At 43.8% G+C, this 21,376-nt stretch overlaps 1 protein-coding gene across 1 annotated transcript in view; it reads left to right on the top strand.

The window, feature by feature from the left end:
* Positions 1 to 10,992: 10,992 nt before the first annotated feature.
* The window catches only part of ABL1 (ABL proto-oncogene 1, non-receptor tyrosine kinase), a 122,503-nt gene continuing 112,119 nt past the window's right edge, over positions 10,993 to 21,376 (top strand). Inside the window, exon 1 of the mRNA XM_053374073.1 lies at positions 10,993 to 12,104. Coding sequence (XP_053230048.1) covers positions 11,969 to 12,104 — 136 coding nt within the window. The 5' untranslated portion in view covers positions 10,993 to 11,968. The remainder of the gene's footprint in view (positions 12,105 to 21,376) is intronic.

Raw genomic sequence — 21,376 nt, 5'->3', positions numbered from 1 at the left:
AGATGTGGATGCCTTAGAAGTGAAGAATTATAGGCCGATTTCGTTATTAAATAATGACTATAAACTATTTGCGGACATAATGGCAGAAAGATTAAAAAGAGTACTAAACAACAGAATTCATAAAGATCAAACGGGCTTCCTTCCAGGGAGACAACTAAAGGACAATGTAAGAAATGTGATAGATATCATTGAATATTTGGATACCAGAATAGATAAACAAGCGGCCTTGATATTCATCGATGCGGAGAAGGCATTTGATAATGTCTCTTGGCGCTTTCTGATGGAAAACTTGAAAAGGATGGGGATGGGAGAAAGATTTAGAAAAGGCATAGAGGCTATTTATCATGAGCAAAGGGCAAAACTTGTAATTAATAATACCACATCGGAATTTTTTGATATATCTAAAGGGACCAGACAAGGTTGCCCCTTATCTCCCCTATTATTCATTGCAGTATTGGAAGTGCTCACTAAGAGGCTGAGGGAATCTGCAGAGGTTATTGGAGTTAAGGTTGGAACCAAGGAGTACAAAATCAAAGCTTTTGCAGATGATATTGTATTAACATTAGAAAATCGAAAACACAGTGTAAAAGAAGCTTTACAAAAATTTGAAGAGTTTGGTGCGGTGTCAGGCCTCTAGGTTAATAAGAATAAGACTAAAATGCTAACTAAAAATATATCCAAAGAAGATATCGTAGGCTTAGAACAAAAGACGGGAATCATGACAGCAAAGAAGGTGAAATACCTCGGAGTGTGGATTACAGCTAAAAATATTAATTTATATAAGGATAACTATGAGGTCACCTGGAAGAACATTAAGAAAGATTTAGAAATTTGGGAGAGAATGAGGTTATCATTTTTGGGGAGAATTGCAGTTATCAAATTGAATGTTTTGCCTAGAATGCTATTTTTATTTCAAACCATCCCGGTACTTAAAGGTCTAAAGCAGTGTAAAGAATGGCAAAGAGCCTTGGCGAGATACATCTGGCAGGGAAAAAGACCACGAATAAAAATGAAAATATTGGTAGATAGAAGAAAAAGAGGGGGCTTCTCCCTACCGGATTTAAGTACAGTGGTACCCCGCAAGACGAATGCCTCGCTAAACGAAAAACGCGCAAGACGAAAGGGTTTTCTGATTTTTTAGCCGCTTCGCAAGACAAATTTTCCTATGGGCCTTTCTCGCAAAACGAATTTTTTTTTGAGTTTTTCCCCACAGGCTCCCTCTAAACTTCAGCGGAGTGGGGCGGGCTCGGGGAAAGCAGCGCGCTTCGCTGCTTTCCCCAGAGTGCTTTTAAACGCGGGCAGCGGTGAGGGAATCCCTTGGACCCCCGCCGGACTTCCCGCAGCTCTTTTGAAGTCCGGTGGGGGAAGAAGGGCTTTTCTTCCCACCGCCAGCCTTCAGAACAGCCTTCTGAAGGCTGGCGGTGGGAAGAAAAGCCGTTCTCCCCCCGCCTGCCTACAGAAGAGGTTCGAGGAAAGAGGTGAAGGAGCGCTGCCCCTTCACCTCTGTCCCCGGAGCTTGCCGTTCTCCCCCGGCCTGCCTTCAGAAGGCGGTCTCCATAGGAACGCATTAATTGATTTTCAATGCATTCCTATGGTAAACTGTGCTTCGCAAGACAAAAAACTCGCAAGAAGAAAAAACTCGTGGAACGAATTAATTTCGTCTTGCGGGGCACCACTGTATATATTATGAGGCGGCGTGTTTATTGTGGTTGAAAGATTGGATAAGGCTAGAAAATAGAGATATCTTAGATTTGGAAGGCTTTGACAACAGGTACGGGTGGTACGCGTACCTGTAGTACGAAAAGGTGAAAGTACATAGAGGCTTTCTAAATCATATTTTTAGAGGACCATTATTCCAAGTATAGGAAAGAAATAAAAACTTACTGGAAAGGAAGACACCCTGGTGGATTTCACCAATAGAGGTGTTAATGGTTAAAAAAACTAATATGGAAGGGAAGAATGCCACCTATGAAGAACTTATAAGAAAAATGGAGCAAGGCATAAAACTTAGACCATATGAAGAGATCAAAAGCCTATTTACCGGGTGGTTGCAATACCACCAGGTAAATGATCTGTTGAAAGAAGATAAAAAGAAACTAGGATTTGAAGATAAAAAATCTAAATTCAATGTGGAAGTTGTGGAAGGCAAGAACAAAACACTGTCTAGAACATGAAATTTTATTGGAATGGTACACAAAAGATGAGGAGGTGAAGGAGGCCATGATTAAATGGGCAATAGATATTGGTTATAACATCGAATTTGAGAGGTGGCAGGAATTATGGAATATTAATATGAAGGTTACGGCGTGTATGGCATTAAAGGAAAACATGTGGAAAATGATATATAGGTGGTACCACACGCCTGTGAAATTGGCTAAGATTTATAGGTTAAAGAATAAAAGATGTTGGAAATGTGGAGAGGTAGATGGCAATCTTTATCATATGTGGTGGTTGTGTAGCAAAGTGAAAGGATTCTGGGAATCGATTTACAACGAACTTAAAAAAAATTTTAAATACACATTTCCCAAAAAACCTGAAGCTTTTCTGTTAGGAATAATGGGTAAAGAAATTAAAAAAGAAGATAAGGTACTATTTCTATATGCCACAACAGCCGCAAGAATCATGTTAGCACAAAACTGGAAAACGGAGGCAATACCTAAGATAAGTGATTGGCAGGTTAAATTGACAAATTATGCCGAACTCGCTAGAATAACGGGTAGAATAAGAGATCAGGATGAACAGAAATTTCATGACAATTGGATTAAATATTGGATGTACATTGGAACCAACTTTAAAAAGACACTGGCGGGATCGGAATAACTCTAACAGTAACGGGTTATCAGCTAGAAGAGATAAAATACGTGCCTATAGAATATATCTGATACTTACCAAAGGAGTGGAGGGATGTCCAAGGCTCGGCAGAGCCTAAAACTATATTTATGATCTATGGAGTGGATATATATTATGTGTAACCTTTATATTGGATTTTGTATATGTTTATTTGTATATATGTATAATATCAATAAAAACTGATCATGAAAAAAAAGAGAAAAAATTATATTTTATGGACAATATATAAATTAAATGGAAGAAATAAAAAAGGAAACAGAAAGTACATAAAAATACAAAAAGGAAAAAAAGATAAATAATAATAAAAAAACTGCAATTTTGTACATGCTTGTTGTTGTTGTTTAGTCATTTAGTCGTGTCCGACTCTTCATGACCCCATGGACCAGAGCACGCCAGGCACTCCTGTCTTCCACTGCCTCCCGCAGTTTGGTCAAACTCATGCGGGTAGCTTCAAGAACACAGTCCAACCATCTTGTCCTCTGTCGTCCCCTTCTCCTTGTGCCCTCAATCTTTCTCAACATCAGGGTCTTTTCCAGGGAGTCTTCTCTTCGATATTTATTCTTGCCATCTCATTTTTGACCACATCCAACTTACCAAGGTTCATGGTTCTTACATTCCAGGTTCCTATGCAATATTTTTCTTTACAGCATTGGACTTTCCTTTCGCTGCCAGGCATATCCGCAACTGAGCGACCTGTCGGCTTTGGCCCAGCCGCTTCATCAGCTCTGAATCTACTTGTACTTGTCCTCCGCTCTTCCTAAGTAGCATGTTGGACGCCTTCCGACCTGAGGGGCTCATCTTCCAGCGTCATAACTTTTACATGCCTGTTGTCTTTGTCCATGGAGTTTTCTTGGCAGGGATACTGGAGTGGCTTGCCAGTTCCTGCTCCAGGTGGTTCACGTTTGTTCAAAACTCTCCACTATGACCTGTCCATCTTGGGTGGTCCTGCATGGCATAGCTCATAGCTTTTCTGAGTTATTCAAGCCCCTTCGCCACGGCAAGGAAGTGATCCATGAAGGGGTGTACATGCTTGCCTAATATAAATGAAATTATTATTCCAATACATCTGGCAACCTAGCCAGATGGGTGGAGGATAAGTGATAAAACTATTATTTATTTATAACCTACTATATATTTTTTTACAAATGCATTCTAAATGTCATTATATTTGTCCATAAACAATTTGTCCATAAACAATCTACCTCTATAAACAATTGGTTTGTATATTGCAAGAGTTGCCATATCTCCTTTTCACTGATTAAAGGGGGCATTGATTTATCTGTCTTTGGATTAATCAGTCTTTTAGCCATAGTGAGGGCACGAAGAATCCATTTACGGTATGTTGACCAGTTGTCAAATTCCATATAGTGGGTAGATAATTTTAATAATATTCTCTGATAGTATTAGGTTTCCCCCCAAAGTAATATGTATACAACCTAGTATTTTCTCCCAGAACTTTGTGCGGGACACTGTATAAACATATGTTTCAAAAAAGCATTATCCTTAATACTTCTCCAGCAGTATGTTTTCGTAGATAGCCCCTTTCTATGGAGTCCAATAATTTTTTGTTATATAAGACATAATTTAAAATCCAATACCTTTACTACAAAAGCTAAAACACTTTCCCACTATTAGAAGATAACATAGGAACCTCCATTTTTTATTCCATTCATTTCTCAGAATCTGCGTATCAGACTGATTTATTGATACCAAATATCTATAAAAAGTGACCACCAGCTTTTTAGTCTCAAAGGGTTTAATCAATTGTTCTAATATCTCTGGTGTCTTAGATGTTGTAAAAGCTGCTTGGCCAAACAGGGTTATTAACAAATTCTGCAACTGCAAATATTGCAATTGGGCCATCTCCAATAAGTGGTATTTATCTTTTAACACAGCATACATATATAATTCATCTTCCTCATGTACTAATTGGTCCAGAGTCAATTCATCCAATCCAACCATACTACCCCCCCCCCCCATTTTTAAAGTAGGGTTTTTGTTTCGTCAAGCAGTGTTAGAACACCACCTCTTCTTAACTAGCACAAACTACAACCTGGTGCAAAAATAAAGGTGTTTCAAATCTAGGCAAACATAGTAAGATTGCAGCTTTTTGGGTTTTTTATTTTAGAGAAAAAGAGAGTAGGAGACAGCAAGATACAAGTTTATAAAATTATGCTCAGCATAGAGAAAGTGGATAAGGAAGAACTTTTCTCCCTCTCTCCAAACACTAGAGCTCATGGATATCAAAGGAAGCTGAATGTTGGAAGCTTCAGGACAGGCAAAAGGAAGGGATTGGTCACACAGCACATAGTTAAACTATGGAACTTCGTCCTGCTGAAAGCAGTGATGGCCACCAACTTAGATGGCTTTTAGGGTGCATTGGACAAATTCATGGAGGAGAATAAGACTATCAGTGGCTACTAGCTATGATGACAATGCTATGCCTCTACAGTTGGAGGCAGTAGATGCTTCTGAGTAGCAATTGCTGGAAACCACAGGAGAGGAGAGTCCTCTTGTGCTTGGGTCCTGCTTGCAGGTTTCCCATTGGGGCATCCGGTTGGCCATTGTGAGAACAGGATGCTGGACTAGATGGTCAACTGGCCTGATCAAGCAGGCTCTCCTTATGTTCTTATGGAGACGAGCTGGATATAAATAATAATAATATTGGGCCTAATGAATCAGATTATCGGTCTATCTAATTCAATACTGCCTATGCTGACAATGTGTTTGGGGGGTTTCAGGCAGGAATCTTTCCCAGGCCTATTTGGAGATGCTGGGGGATCAAACCTGGGACCTTCTGCAAGCAAAGCAGATGCTCTACTCCCTAAAACACAAGGACTGAGAAAGATTCCAGCCTGAGACCCCAGAAAGTCACTGCCAGCTAGCATTAAAGATTCCAAAGACAGACCCTGGAATCTTCTGCCATGTGATTGTGGAGGCCTTTGTTCCTCTCATAACACTGACTGCAAAGCCAAGCCACTCTGGCTGGGGCAGACTCCCTATCTTAAATCACTGGCAGTTGGCATCAGCTACATAGATGCATGGGCCACTGTTCTGAAACCAAAAGCATTTCTGACAGTAAAAGCTGAGAAAGACCAGCAATTCTGGAGAATGACCACCAGTCACTGCTATGACAGATAGTACTGACTGGTAGCTTTGTATGTTTCCATAGCTGGGTGTGAGGGGAAATTCAGGATGGAGAATGGCAAGCTATCAGCAGTGGCATGGAGTCTGTCCCCCACCTACCAAAACGTAGAATAGGTAGAGCATGAACCTCTTAATCTCAGGGTCATAGGTTCGAGTCCCACATTGCATTGCAGGGACTTGGAATAGATGACCCTTGTGGTTCCTTCCAACTCTACAATTCTATGGTACAGTTGTACCTTGGTTCTTGAATGGAATCTGTTCCAGAAGTCCATTCGACTTCCAAAAAATGTTCGAAAACCAAGGCACGGCTTCCGATTGGCTGCAGGAGCTTCCTGCACTCAATCGGAAGCTGTGGAAGCCGCATCGGATGTTTGGGTTCCAAAGAATGTTCGCAAACCAGAACACTCACTTCTCCTCACTCAGAGGAGAAGATGGTGAAATGCAAACAGGGGACACAGAAAGGGCTGAACTCCTCAATGCCTTCTTTGCCTCAGTCTTCTCCGATAAAGAAAACAATGCCCGACCTGAAGAATTTGGAGCAAATGATTCAGCAGAGGAAACACAGCCCAGAATAACTAAGGAGATAGTACAAGAATACTTGGCTAGTCTAGATGTATTCAAGTCTCCAGGGCCAGATGAACTGCATCCAAGAGTATTAAAAGAACTGGCAGATGTGATTTCAGAACCACTGGCAGTCATCTTTGAGAACTCCTGGAGAACAGGCGAAGTCCCGGCAGACTGGAGGAGGGCAAATGTTGTCCCTATTTTCAAAAAGGGGAAAAGAGAGGACCCAAATAATTACCGCCCAGTCAGTCTGACATCAATACCAGGGAAGATTCTGGAGCAGATCATTAAGCAAACAGTCTGTGAGCACCTAGAAAGGAATGCTGTGATCACCAATAGTCAGCATGGATTTCTGAAAAATAAGTCATGTCAGACTAACCTGATCTCATTTTTTGACAGAATTACAAGCCTGGTAGATGAAGGGAACGCAGTGGATGTAGCCTACCTTGATTTCAGCAAGGCATTTGACAAGGTGCCCCATGATATTCTTGTAAAGAAGCTGGTAAAATGCGGTCTTGACTATGCTACCACTCAGTGGATTTGTAACTGGCTGACTGACCGAACCCAAAGGGTGCTCATCAATGGTACCTCTTCATCCTGGAGAAGAGTGACTAGTGGGGTGCCACAGGGTTCTGTCTTGGGCCCGGTCTTATTCAACATCTTTATCAACGACTTGGATGATGGACTTAAGGGCATCCTGATCAAATTTGCAGATGACACCAAACTGGGAGGGGTGGCTAACACCCCAGAGGACAGGATCACACTTCAAAACGACCTTGACAGATTAGAGAACTGGGCCAAAACAAACAAGATGAATTTTAACAGGGAGAAATGTAAAGTATTGCACTTGGGCAAAAAAAATGAGAGGCACAAATACAAGATGGGTGACACCTGGCTTGAGAGCAGTACATGTGAAAAGGATCTAGGAGTCTTGGTTGACCACAAACTTGACATGAGCCAACAGTGTGACGCGGCAGCTAAAAAAGCCAATGCAATTCTGGGCTGCATCAATAGGAGTATAGCATCTAGATCAAGGGAAGTAATAGTGCCACTGTATTCTGCTCTGGTCAGACCTCACCTGGAGTACTGTGTCCAGTTCTGGGCACCACAGTTCAAGAAGGACATTGACAAACTGGAACGTGTCCAGAGGAGGGCAACCAAAATGGTCAAAGGCCTGGAAACGATGCCTTATGAGGAACGGCTAAGGGAGCTGGGCATGTTTAGCCTGGAGAAGAGGAGGTTAAGGGGTGATATGATAGCCATGTTCAAATATATAAAAGGATGTCACATAGAGGAGGGAGAAAGGTTGTTTTCTGCTGCTCCAGAGAAGCGGACACGGAGCAATGGATCCAAACTACAAGAAAGAAGATTCCACCTAAACATTAGGAAGAACTTCCTGACAGTAAGAGCTGTTCGACAGTGGAATTTGCTGCCAAGGAGTGTGGTGGAGTCTCCTTCTTTGGAGGTCTTTAAGCAGAGGCTTGACAACCATATGTCAGGAGTGCTCTGATGGTGTTTCCTGCTTGGCAGGAGGTTGGACTCGATGGCCCTTGTGGTCTCTTCCAACTCTATGATTCTGTGATTCTGTGATTCTGGGTTTGCAGTGTTCGGGAGCCAAAACGTGCGAGTACCAAGGCGTTCAGTAACCAAGGTACAACTGTACTATGTTTTTAAATCAGGCCCATTTGCATTGGAAAATCTTCCGATACCCCTAGAGAGTGATTTAGGCATATTTATTTGGTAGGTGTTTAGTAAACAAAGTCTCAAGCTTTGGAAACGCTAAGCTTGCCTAATACTGTATTCACAATAACAAGTCATGCCTTGACTTAAGTCATGCCTTGCTAAATTTTCCAGAGTTCTTTGAGAATGTCAACAAGCCTGCAGCGGGGGTTTGTGTATTTGATCCATAGATTTTGTGTACTTTTGACTTTGAAAAACAGCTTGGACCCTCAAGTCTGATATCTGTTATACAGTACTCACATACATGCTGGGACTAAGCCCCACCCCCTTGATCTCATCCATAGGGCTCAGCAGGGATTTTTCCAGGGGGGTTCCCCAAAGTAAACTATGAAGGGGGAAGAAGCAGGCTAGTTTCTTTAAAAACCAACCACCACCACCATAATAGTGCCCCTATATTTTGCCTTAAAATATAAAAAGCTTCTAAAAATGCTTACACGTACTTTTTGAAAATGGAAGCTGGAAATTTGGCGATTGTGTGTGGGATGCCCCCCTTGCAGATGCCCTAAGGTTGCTCACACGTATACATGCCTAGGCTTTGAACACTCCACCAAGATATCTAATATCAATTTACCTGGGAGTAAATGGTTGAACACAATGAGTGCCCATAGGAAAGTTCTTGGGGGGACGGACAATGTAAAACACTAAAGAGGAGAGAGCAGGCTAATTTCTCTCACAAAAATGTAAATAATTTCCTTTTAGTGAGGTAGGCTCAGACCTGCTATAATTTTATCAATGTGTAATTCTTTTTATCAATGTCTAATTGCTTTTCCCTCCTGTTTTTATCTGTTCTTATTTTTAGCTGTAAGCCACTTTGAGTCCTTCTCAGAGAAACAGGCAAGGTGTGTGTGTGATATATATATATATATATATATATATATATATATATATATATACACACAGACACACGGTATACTTGGGTTTAATGCATGTATAATTGTTCTCGTAAAAAAAAAAGCAATCAGTAAGTGCAATTAATAATTATGGGTTGTATCCAATGCTAGTCCTACTTTAGAGTGGACCCTCTGAAATGAAACCTGTTAGTTAGTGGCATGGGCGTCATTAACCAGACCCACTTGAATCAACCTGCTCTAAGCAGGACTTACCTGGCTGCAAACATACCTTTCAATAGGTCTACTCTGAGTAATAATGACATCTACATCTTTTGCCTCATAGCTCAGTTTCTACAAATGCTAGAGACTTACTTTTTTTTTTAAAGGAAACCTTGAGATCTCTCTCCCTCGCCCTCTTGAGTAAGAGGCCCCCCTGCTCCCTCCCCAGCCTCCCCTTCCCTTCTCCCTGGTCGGGCCGCTGTCCCTGCGAGCTCCTCCCCTCGCGCCGCTGCTGAGAAGGCGGCAACAATGAGCCTCCTCTGCAGACCGGTTCCCTTCCCATCATGGCCGCTACCGGGTGGCCGCCGCCGCCGCCGCCCAAGTGCTGGCTGGCTGACACTGACTGACTGGACCCAGCAGCCCCAGGACGAAGCAACCCCCAGCCTCCGGGGCTGGAGGGCCGGGAGGGCGTGGTGTGTGGGCGCGCGTGTGTGGAGAAGCAGGGAAAGCGAGGGGAAAGCGGGGGTAGTGGGGCTGCCCAGGCGAGGAGAAGCGGTGGGAAGCCGCGCTGCGCCCCGTCAACGTCGCTTCGGGCCTGCTCTGAGCCACCTCCCCTTCCACCCCGCTCAATTCCTCCCCTTCGTTCACTTAACGCAAGCTGAGACCCCCTTTCTTCCCCTCAGTTCGAGACCTTCCCTTCTCTCCCCTCCCCATTGGAGACCCCTTTTCTCTCGGTCGAATCTGAGACTCCCCCACGCTTGCCCCCTCATTTGAGACCCTCTTCTCCTTCCCCAAATTGAGACCTTTCCTTCTCTCCCTCATTTGTGACCCCCTTCTCTTTCCCCGTTCCCCATTTTCTATCTCGATTGTGTGTGTGTCCCGTCCCGTCAATATCTCTTTTCTACCTTTAAGGGTTTGGGATATATTTCCACCCTTCCCTGCTATTTTCATCATTATTTTTTTGATATTTGGAGTCTTGTGTACTGCTCTCCTTCTCTTTCCCCATTTCCCCCTCTTCCTCACATTTTCTGCAGGGAGTTGCACTATGTGTTCCCCTCAGTCTCTCTTACACACCTTTTGGATAATTTTCTCCCTCGCATTTTTTTTTTTAAAAAATCAGAATCTGTGACTTTCCCCCACTTCCCCATTGTTATTCATTTTAACTTTTACCCCTCCTTCCCTTTCAGGACTTTGATTTCCATTTAACTGAAAGAAGCTTTAATTAACACCGCCCCCGTCCTGCCCCGCCCCCCAAAAGTAATAGGAATTTTCATTCTCCTCCTTCCTTCTTCATATGGACTCTGTATTCCTCAAAGTTTTGTTTTCCTGCCTCTCCTCTTCCACTTGGGGGGTGAGAGGGGAGATTCCCTCTTTGCTGACAAGCCCTCATTCTCCATTCCACGCATTTTTCATTCCATCTGTGTTTCCTCTTCCCCTCAGTCCCTTTCCCTTTCTATGTAGACTATGATTGCAAACAAACACTCTCTAACTCCCTGACTTTCTCCTGGCATTCAGCTTCAGGTGGTCACAACTTTTTGGTAGATTTTGGATGCTGGGTGGGGATGTGGGGTGCTCTACTGCTTCAGAGTCGACTGTGCAAACCCCACTAATCCTCAATTTGATCTCTTTTGGGGCATTCTGGTCAGTTGTTTTTTTTTTTTTTGCTGGAGTTGATCTGAAGCATCTGCCTTCCCAAGGAATATCCCGAGAAACCTTTGCGAAGCAGCCGAACTGGGATGAAGCTGGCTTGGTTATGCTTATATGTGAAAACCTTCCTCCTGCGCTGCAGATTTGACCTACCACCTCCCTCCATCCTGGAGTTGTGACTCCTGTGTCAGGTGACATTCGTATATTTATGTGATCAGGTCAGGAGCGTCTTAATCTCCCTTTTTGCTGATGACTTTAATATTTGCTTCTTCAAAATGACCCCCTCCTGCACAATTACGCATTTCACTTTCACTGGGACATTAGAGAAGTGCCACTGGGTGACTTGTGACTTTTGCTATGGGACAGGTAGAGAGTCTGGCACAGACCATGAAGTCCACTGAAATATTTCACTTTCCGTGGAACCCAACTACAGAGCCTCAGAAATTGTTAACTGCTTTATGCCTTTTTTGTGATCAGGGGAAGAATAAATGACCTTATCACACAGACACCTTTCTTTCAGACTTGAATAATACTTGAAAGCCAAATGCTGCCTGTTTTTTTGGCCGGTGAGAAGTAATTGCTATGCAAAAGAAAAGAAAAGAAAAGAAGAATTTTGATACCGATCTGCAGCAAAATGACCTCTCCCTGCCCTGGGTGAGATCTAGTATCGGCTCACCCAGTGGGAGATCAGGGACAAGACTTCTTCTTCCCCTCTTCACTTAGAAAACTTAAAAAAATAAATTAATTAGTGGCTTTTGCGGCTGCCAAGTGGAACTTCTAATATAGTGTTCCGAGAAACAAGCAGTGTCTGGAAAAATGTGCTCTGCCTCTTGACTTGAACCGCATGCCTTGAGTGATCTGGTCCCCGTCCCACGCTACCCCCAAGGAACACACTTCCTTGTGAAGGTATCTCTGCCAATCTGGAAGGTTGGTGTCTTCTCAGGTCGGGACCACCCACCTTTCAATACTTTATGGGTCAGCAGCCTGGAAAAGTTCTTGGGGACCAGCGGAGGCCGAGTCTGCCCACACTTCACTTTATCAAAGGCCCAGGGAAGAAGGAAGCATCCAGGCATGGGTCTGCCCACTGCAACGTCTTTCTGGTTCACGGTAAGGGCTTCCATCTGTGTCTTAATTTTAACTCCTTTTTCCATGCAAAAAATAATCGCGTCATTTGCATTCAGTGTTTTAATCTGTTTGCAAATGTAGCAAAAATATAAATTTGTAGAAGTGTATGACACATGGAATTAAGAGAAGTGGAGGTTTGTACAAATGGGTCTGCCTTATTAATACTACGTACCACATTCAACATTTGAGCAATTGAGGCATTTGGGGGTTCTGATTCTGGTGGAGGTTCTGATGAAACCAAGTCCTGTATTTTGAGGTTGAAGGCTTCTGTGTCATGTGACATCTTCTAAATTGTAGCTGTACTCGCACCCACTAGGTTGTGGGATTCATTTTCATATAATAATGGTCGGTAACAATACGTAAAATAAGAGGCCACTTTTTTGGGAGAGGTTGGAATTTAGAGAGAATGCTGTGGGTGTCAGTCACAAAATGATGGCCATGGAGTGTTTGGCATAACACAAAATGGTGTTATTTCCCAATATCTTTTCTGAGCACCATAAAGGTAAAGGGACCTCTAACCATTAGGTCCAGTCGTGACCAACTCTGGGGTTGCAGTGCTCATCTCGCTTTATTGGCCGAGGGAGCTGGCATACAGCTTCCGGGTCATGTGGCCAGCATGACTAAGCCGTTTCTGGCGAACCAGAGCAGCACACGGAAACACTGTTTACCTTCCCGCTGGAGCAGTACCTACTTATCTACTTGCACTTGATGTGCTTTTGAACTGCTAGGTTGGCAGGAGCTCTGAGCACCATAGGAGGAACCAATAGGCACAGTGGAGTCTGCAGGCACCATGTTGATGACTACCAAATAAAAGAAAAAAAGAAAATATCTAGTGGTTTTCAGACTTCTCACCAGGGGACCCTTTCCATGTTGATCTGATGATTTTCTGTATGTCTCCTGTGGAATCTCTGACTGCAGCAGGGGATTCTGAGTGATGTTTTAGGATGCACTCTCAGTTCATTTGGGGCACTGGCTGAGCCTTTGTGCTGACCTTGCATGAACAACATGCTTTACTTTAAGGACCACCTGAGGCCTTATAACCTAGCCTGCTTACTTAAGTCAACCAGATATGCTAATGGGCATCGAATATCAAAACCCCCATGCTGTGGAACACTCTTTTGGCAGAGATTCAACAGGAACCCTTGCTGTTGACTTTCAGGTGTCTCTTGAAGACTTTTGTAGATGCTTATCAGCCAGTGCAGTTAACAAAAAACTTCTTGAGTAGCCAGTCATTTTAATGATAGTTTTACATTGCATTTATAAGTTTTTGAGTTGCTGTACAGCGCCCTGATATTTTGTGAAGAGTTGGCATGTAATTATTTTTGTAAATATTAAATAACACACAAACTACACTCTAAAGCTTACCTTGTTCTCCCCTGTGGCTTCACATTGCAAAAGAAGATTGGCAATGGAGGTCTGGTTGTATTCCAGGAAGGATCAATGGCAACTAGTGGTGATGGGTATGTTCTGCCTACACTATTGGAGGCAGTATGCCTCTGAATACCAGTTGTTGGGAATTGCAAGTGGAGAGAGCTGCTCTGCTCATTTCTGGCATGTGGGTTTTTCATTGGGGCATCTGGTTGGCCCCCATGAGAACAGGATGGGCCCCTCTTGGCCTGATCCAGCAGCCAGTTTCCCCTTAAGGAGATCTGTTATGGTAGCAGAACCTCCATGCCCAGGGGCAGTCTACTGCTGAATATCAGGTGATGGGAAACAGCTAGAGAGGTCTTACTTGCAGGGTTCTCAGTTGGGGCATTCTTAGCTGGCGATTGTGAGAACAGGATGCTAGACTAGTACCCCCCCCCCGTCTGATCCAGTAGGGCTCATTTTACAATACTGATACTTTATACAGGTGGTTGTGGTGATGAAGTACAGTTACTTGGACATGATGTGGAGGTAGTTGGTAGGGTGGCTTGTGCATTTCTTTCAGTGACTTCTTTCATACTGACCAGTAGATAGTCCTGACAGTTGCACATACAAAACGATGGAGAGGCAAATCAAATTCAGAGATCCACTGTGATGTATCAGTTAGAGTTTTGGACTTCAGCCTGTGGGAGCTCCCCATTCAGCCATGAAGCTCACTGGGTGTGACCTTGGGCCAATCACTGTCCCTTTCTCTCTCTCAGCCTATAACCTACCTCACAGGTTGTTGCGTGCAGATGAAATGAGCAGGAGGGAGACCCATGTATATCACCTTGGAGAAAAAAGGAGGGTATAAAAAATAAAAATAAAAATAAATCTGCAATCCAAATGCTGGGTCCCCTCCACCAGAGGGAGCCTACAAAATTATGCATTCCCAATTGTTTAAATAAAAAATGTCATTTATCTGACCAGACCTTAAGTAGGCTGAGCCCAGGTGAAAGTTTCTTGTCAGCACATTATGGGGAGAGGAACAAATCTCCTTTTTTGTATGTGCTGCTTTTCAGGAAGCTGAGCTCATCTGTTTGTTGTAACTGAAGGTGGAGTTCAAGGTTCCGGCTCCATCGCTTGTGGAATCCATGGATATCTGGGCTGAAAGGAATGAACTCATGGTCCTAAGAGACTTGTAATATGTGTTACAAAGTGGAGGAATCCAGAGTTCATCAGTAACACGCACACACAGAGAGGGAGAGAACTGGTGTGCCTAAAGCTGCCACTATCCAAGTCTCTGTATCTCTTGTATAAAAAATATTAAATCAGAATACAAGATCGTAATGTTAAGAATAAATGGGAGATGGCCTGGTGTGAAAATGATCTGCAGAATCATACTTTATACCCATGGGAGATGTTGCCTGCAACTCCTTTCCAGAATCTGCTGAGCTTTGAATTGCTTAGATGTGGTCGTATCTGGACCATGACAGTATTAAGAGATGCACTAGGGATATAAAAACATTGGAAGCTGTCTTGTTTAGAGCCAGATCATGGTTCCATCTAGCTCAGTATTGTCTACACTGACTGGGAGTGGCTCTGCAGGGTTTCAGGCAAGGGACACTCCCAGCCTCTGTATTATATGCAGAAAGGACACATGAATCTGATGATACAGTTTGATTGTGGATTTTGTCGGTAAAGAGCCCAGGAATACCATGTAAACTTCCAGTGTAGACACAAAGTGGGCTGGTCTCTTAACCATTACTAGGAGACATAAGAGTGCTTTGAATACTTTTATGGCCACTAGGCATTCTTCTGAGTATCAGTTGCTGAAAGCCATGGGGCAGGGAGTCCTATTGTGCTCATGTCTTGTTTGTGAGCCTCCCATTGGAGCATCTGGTTAGCCACTATGAGAACAGGATCCTGGGTCATTGATCAGATCTGTCAGCTAGGCTCTTCTTATGTTCCAGCCTCACTGTCAGAATCAGTACGCCTCTGAATGCCAGTTGCTGAGAATTTGATAGATTTTGATTTTATATTTGTATTCCACTTTTCCAACAACAATCACATGCATGGGGAGTGTTTATCTTGTGCTCAGATCCTGCTTGAGGATTTCCCAATTGGGGCATCTTGGTGGCCAATGTGAGAACAGGATGCTGGACTAGATGGGTCACTGGTCTGATCCAGCGGGGCTCTTCTTACATTCCTCTGGCTTCTCCAGATGAATTGAAGGTGAATGAGTTGGTTGTGACCACAGATTTTGATTGAGTAGCAAAACATCTGGAGACACCTTTGACCAAGCAGTGTGTTGAAGAATGGGCATGATATGCGCTAAGATGTTTGAACCAAGATGTTCTGGTGGTGGTGATAATGCACACAAAGAAAGACACACGTCTTTTTTACAGGAATCTGTTGTGAGATGTCCACAGGGTGGCAGGAGGAGGCTGTGCTGGATGCAAGTGGGAAGCATTGCCTGAAGAAACTGTCACAATATGTGATATAGTTTATAGGTGAGGGAAGCTCAGGCCCCTGGGCTGAATCCATCTCTCCAGACCTCTCTATCCAGCCCTGGGATATCTCTCCAGGCCCTACTCTACAATTCTATGATTGAACGATTCATGCCCATTTCACCATTCTGCTCCCTCCTTGATTGTCTTTACTTGGCTGCAATGTATCCTTGGACTGTGACAATGCATCTCTCTCTTTTCTGGATGGAGGTGTGCATGTGTGTGTTTTGGCCACAACATAAAACATGAAAGTGCTAAAGAGTTGGGATTATGCTATCCCAGTATTGCTGTGCCTTTCCCTCCTGTGGAAGATTGTCATGGCTGTTGCTGGAAAGAGCTGTCTCAATTTTTATAAAGGAATATAGAAAACTGCTTTATGCTGAGCCAAACCACTGGTCCATCCAGTTCGGTATTGTCTACAATGACTCCAGGATCTCAGGTAGGGAATCTCTACCAACTCTACCTGGATGTACAGTGGTGCCCCGCAAGACGAACGCCTCGCAAGACGAAAAACCCGCTAGATGAAAGGGTTTTCTGTTTTGGAGGCGCTTCGCAAAACGAATTTCCCTATGGGCTTCCTTCGCAAGACGAAAGCCCATAGGGAAATCTCCGGGACAGCGGGGAAGCGCAGCGCGTCTTCCCCACTGTCCTCGGACCTCCTCCGAAGGCTGGCGGTGGGGCGGAGAGACCTCCTCCCCCCGCCAGCCTTCGGAAGGCTGCTCCAAAGGCTGGCGGTGGGGCGGAGAGACCTCCTCCCGCCGCCAGCCTTCGGAAGGCTGCTCCAAAGGCTGGCGGCGGGAGGAGAGACCTTCTCCCCGCGCCAGCCTTCGGATGGCTGTCCTGAAGACTTGCGGTGGGAGGAGGGTTTTCCTTCCCACCGCCAACATTCAGAATGCTGTTCTGAATGTTGGCGGTGGGGAGGAAAAACCCTCCTCCCACCGCAAGCCCCGGGAACAGAGGAGAAGCGCTGCGCGCCTTCCCCTCTGTTCCCGTACCTGTCCTGAAGGCTTGCGGTGGGTAGAAAAGCCCTTCTCCGCACCGCCAGCCTGGCAAGCGGTCTCCATAGGAACGCATTAATTGATTTTCAATGCATTCCTATGGGAAACCGTGCTTCGCAAGACGAAAAACTCGCAAGAAGAAAAAACTTGCGGAACGAATTAATTTCGTCTTGCGAGGCACCACTGTACTGCTAAGGCTTGGACCTGGGGCCTTCTGCATGCAAGACAGATGCTGTACCAATGAACTATGGCCCCTTCCCCAAATGAGAGAGGGAAGGTGCCTATACTTCCAAACCCTTCTGCTTTTGGTTTTGAAAATGTGTTCCAGAAACTGAGGGGTTCCTAGAAGGTTTTCAGGGATTCCTCTGTGGATGGTAACTAGGAGCTTACATATTTTTTTTTGATGCTATTAAACTTGTCCCCACCCCACACATGCATAGGAGAGTGTTAGGCAGGATGTAGGTCAGACTCTGCCTTCAAACAAGCAACAGTAAAGGCCCCATAAGCCTAGCCAGCGCCCTGCATGAATGGTCCAAAATGAACAAGGGAAGGAGCGACTCTCCTATGAGGAAAGGTTGTAGTGTTGGGGGCTTTTTTGTTTAGAGAAAATTTGACTAAGAGGCAACCTGATCTAGGTTTTTAAAATTATCCCTGGCATGAAGAGAGTGGATAGAGAAAAACTTTTCTCCCTCTCTCAAAACACTAGAACTTGTGAGCATCGAATAAAGCTGAATGTTTGAAGTTTCAGGACAGAGAAAATAAAGTACTCCACACTAGTTAAACCGTGGAACTCACTTGCACAGGAGGCAGTGATAGCCACCAACTTGGATAGCTTTAAAAGAGGATTAGACAGATTCATTGAGGAGAGGGCTGTTGATGGCTACCGGCCATAATGGCAGCAATCAGACTCCATGGTTGGAAGCAGTAATGCTTCTGAATATTGGTTGCTGGAAACTTCAAGAGGGGACATTGCCCATGTGCTCAGGTCTTGGTTGAGGGTTCCCCATTGGGGCATCTCATTGGCCACTGTGAGAACAGGATGCTAGACTTTGTTGTTTAGTCGTTTAGTCGTGTCCGACTCTTTGTGACCCCATGGACCAGAGCACGCCAGGCACTCCTGTCTTCCACTGCCTCCTGCAGTTTGGTCAAACTCATGCTGGTAGCTTCGAGAACACTGTCCAACCATCTCGTCCTCTGTCGTCCCCTTCTTCTTGTGCCCTCCATCTTTCCCAACATCAGGGTCTTTTCCAGGGAGTCATCTCTTCTCATGAGGTGGCCAAAGTATTGGAGCCTCAGCTTCACGATCTGTCCTTCCAGTGAGCACTCAGGGCTGATTTCCTTAAGAATGGATACGTTTGATCTTCTTGCAGTCCATAGGACTCTCAAGAGTCTCCTCCAGCACCATAATTCAAAAGCATCAATTCTTCGGCGATCAGCCTTCTTTATGGTCCAGGTCTCACTTCCATACATCACTACTGGGAAAACCATGGCTTTAACTATACGGACCTTTATTGGCAAGGTGATGTCTCTGCTTGATCCAGCAGGAAGGCTATTCTTATACCCTTAAGAGTTAACAGTGAACACTTATTGCTTAACTTCTACTCATTAATTCGATTGTGGGTTTTGTTTCAAGGTTTTTTTAACAATGGTTAAATCTGGTGAAGGGAACAAGTGGGAACAGCAGTGAAGTTGCTGGTGCTCCTGTGTGAGTCCCAGCCTTCATTATCTCCTGGACCAATCATTGTTCTTCTTTTCCTCTTTGAAGGATTTGGAATTCATGTGCCAGGAGGGTAGGAGGGTAGCTTCAGTTTGGAAGTGGTTCAAGTTTCTGCCGGGAGAATTTCTCTTTACGATAAACTGCACGCGTCCCCCAAAACCATCTGTGTTGACAGCGTGATGTGTTTAATGAGCCAGCAACGGGCAGCATGTTGCGTTCCTGATTTCATTTGCTCCTCATTAAAGAGTTGACACAGGACAGGCATGTGCAGTTATCCCCCCACCTTTTTTTGTTTTGTTTTAAGGCCATACTTGCCTGCTGTTCGTTTAAAAACCCTGGATCCTTTACTTCAGGACTGGAGTGACTGCTATGAGGAAAGTTTGCAGCACCTGGAGCATTGTAGTTTATAGAAAAAAATGAGTAAGAGGCAACATAGTAGATAATGTTTATAAAATTATACATGGCATGGAGTAAAGTTTTTATTCCTCTCTCATAATGCTAGAACTCATTGGCATCCAATGAAGCTGAATGTTGGAAGATTCATGACAGATTAAAGAAAGGTTTTCATTGTGCTGCACAGAGTTACTGTGGAACTCATTTCCTCAGTTGCTGGGAACCACAGAAGGCAAGAGTTGCTTTGCCATCATGTTCTGCTTACCTCTGTAGGAGGCACTCGGTTGCCCACTGTGAGAACAGGATTCTGGACTACATGAGCCACTGGTCGGATCTAGCAGTCTTGTCTTATGTTCTTATGGTTTTCCAAACTTTTGAACTCATAGACCCCTTGGTGAGCTTTTAAAGTTGCCATTGGTCCCCAATCCAAATTCTTAGTGATGAAAATGAAATAAAGTTAAGAAATAACAACATCTAATCAACATTTATTCATCTTCAACCACAGTTACAAGGAATAATAAATGTAAAGAAAATAAGGAAGTAAAACAACTGAAAATAATGATGATACCATACCACTCTGGACCTTAGAAGAACATTGCTGGAACATTGCAGGCAAGTGGTCCATCTAGTCCAGCATTCTTTTCTCACAGGGGCTGACCAGATTCCTCCGTGGAAAACCACAGAGCAGGACCTGAATACAAGAACACTCTCTCTTCCTGCAGTTTCTAGCAACTGGTTTTCAGAAATATTACATTATCCATGCACTATATTTCTGACACAGTTCCAAGTTAAAGTTTTTGCACTGTATGAAGTCAATGAGAAAAATGTATAGGCTGGTATTTTGATGCCAGTGAAGACAGGTGGGCACCGCAAAACATTTTCATGTATGAGGAACATCCATCCCATGATAAATGCATGTCTGGAAATGCCCTGGGCAAATTAAAATGAAAGACAGTTTTCATTTGACATCAGAAAGAGAATAAAGATTACCACTGACATTCATGATGGGGTTTTAAGCTCTCTCTCAATTTTTGAAATGCCTTCCCAATGACAGATATCTCTCTTGACACTACCTACTTGAACTTCGCCAGCTTACCATTTGCTGGCAGCCAATTTTCTCCTGGTTCATCCATTATAGTACATATTTCTCCATTTAGAAATAACAAACCTCAAAACAATCTGAAAAACTAGATTTCAGCGTAAACACTTTTACCTAATGTTTCTCTCCCCCACTCCTTAGAAGATCCATGTTATTTAGGCTGCCCTATAAATAAAGCTTAGTCATCCTTTTTACGCTTGTCAGAAATGATCTTGGTCTGCGTTTAAAAGGCTAGAAATGTTGTGTATATGTGTGTGTGTGTGTGTGTGTGTGTGTTTGTGTTTGTGTGTGTTTTAAAAATGGAGAAGGTTCTGCAATATTATCCTGCCTGAGAGCCAGTGTGGTGTAGTGGTTAAGAGCTGTGGACTCGTAATCTGGTGAACCGTGTTTGCGTCTCCGCTCCTCCACATGCAGCTGCTGGGTGACCTTGGGCTAGTCACACTTCTCTGAAGTCTCTCAGCCTCACTCACCTCACAGAGTGTTTGTTGTGGGGGAGGAAGGGAAAGGAGAATGTTGGCCGCTTTGAGACTCCTTCGGGTAGTGATAAAGTGGGATATCAAATGCAAACTCTACTTCTCAGTTGAAAACCTCGTTTTCCGAGAATCACAGTTTATGGGTGTGATTTAAATTGTTGAAACCTAAAGCTCTGTGTTAGAAGCTCTTAAGCTCGCCCCTTCTCTGGCTGTTTCTGAAATGTGGTCTTAATGATGACTACATCTCTTGACACTAGCTAATTAGGAGCTGTTTTAACTTGCTTAATTAGGACTGTTTAAAAGCTTGAAAGAAAAGAATAACCACCTGCATCTCTCCCCCTCCCCTCTTTACAACAGCACCCAGTTTTCCTTAGATTGACTTAAGAGGACTGGTTCTTTTGTTCAAACTTACTCTTGATTGCTTTTAAAAGCTCTGGTATATTAGTGGAGATGAATTAAGTATGGGGAAACTTCGGCCATACAGATGTTGCTGAATATGTCTGTGGATGATGGGAGTTGTAGTTCAGCAATATCTGGAGAGGCAAATGTACCTCACACCTGAAATCAAGCTCCTGTGTTGGGAGGAGGAGAGCACACAGTCTCTAAAGGGAATAGAGAGTGAGGGAGAAGAAGCTGGTGCACAATTCAGATTTGAGAGCATTTACAAACCATCGTTTTTAGTTTTGTCGGCAATGGCAAGCAGTGGTTTGATCAAACCTG

Source organism: Podarcis raffonei, chromosome Z, assembly GCF_027172205.1.
Source record: "Podarcis raffonei isolate rPodRaf1 chromosome Z, rPodRaf1.pri, whole genome shotgun sequence".
Taxonomy (NCBI): Eukaryota; Metazoa; Chordata; class Lepidosauria; order Squamata; family Lacertidae; genus Podarcis; species Podarcis raffonei.
The sequence above is the reverse complement of the archived record's forward strand: the minus strand, read 5'-3'. Positions and strand labels throughout refer to the sequence as shown.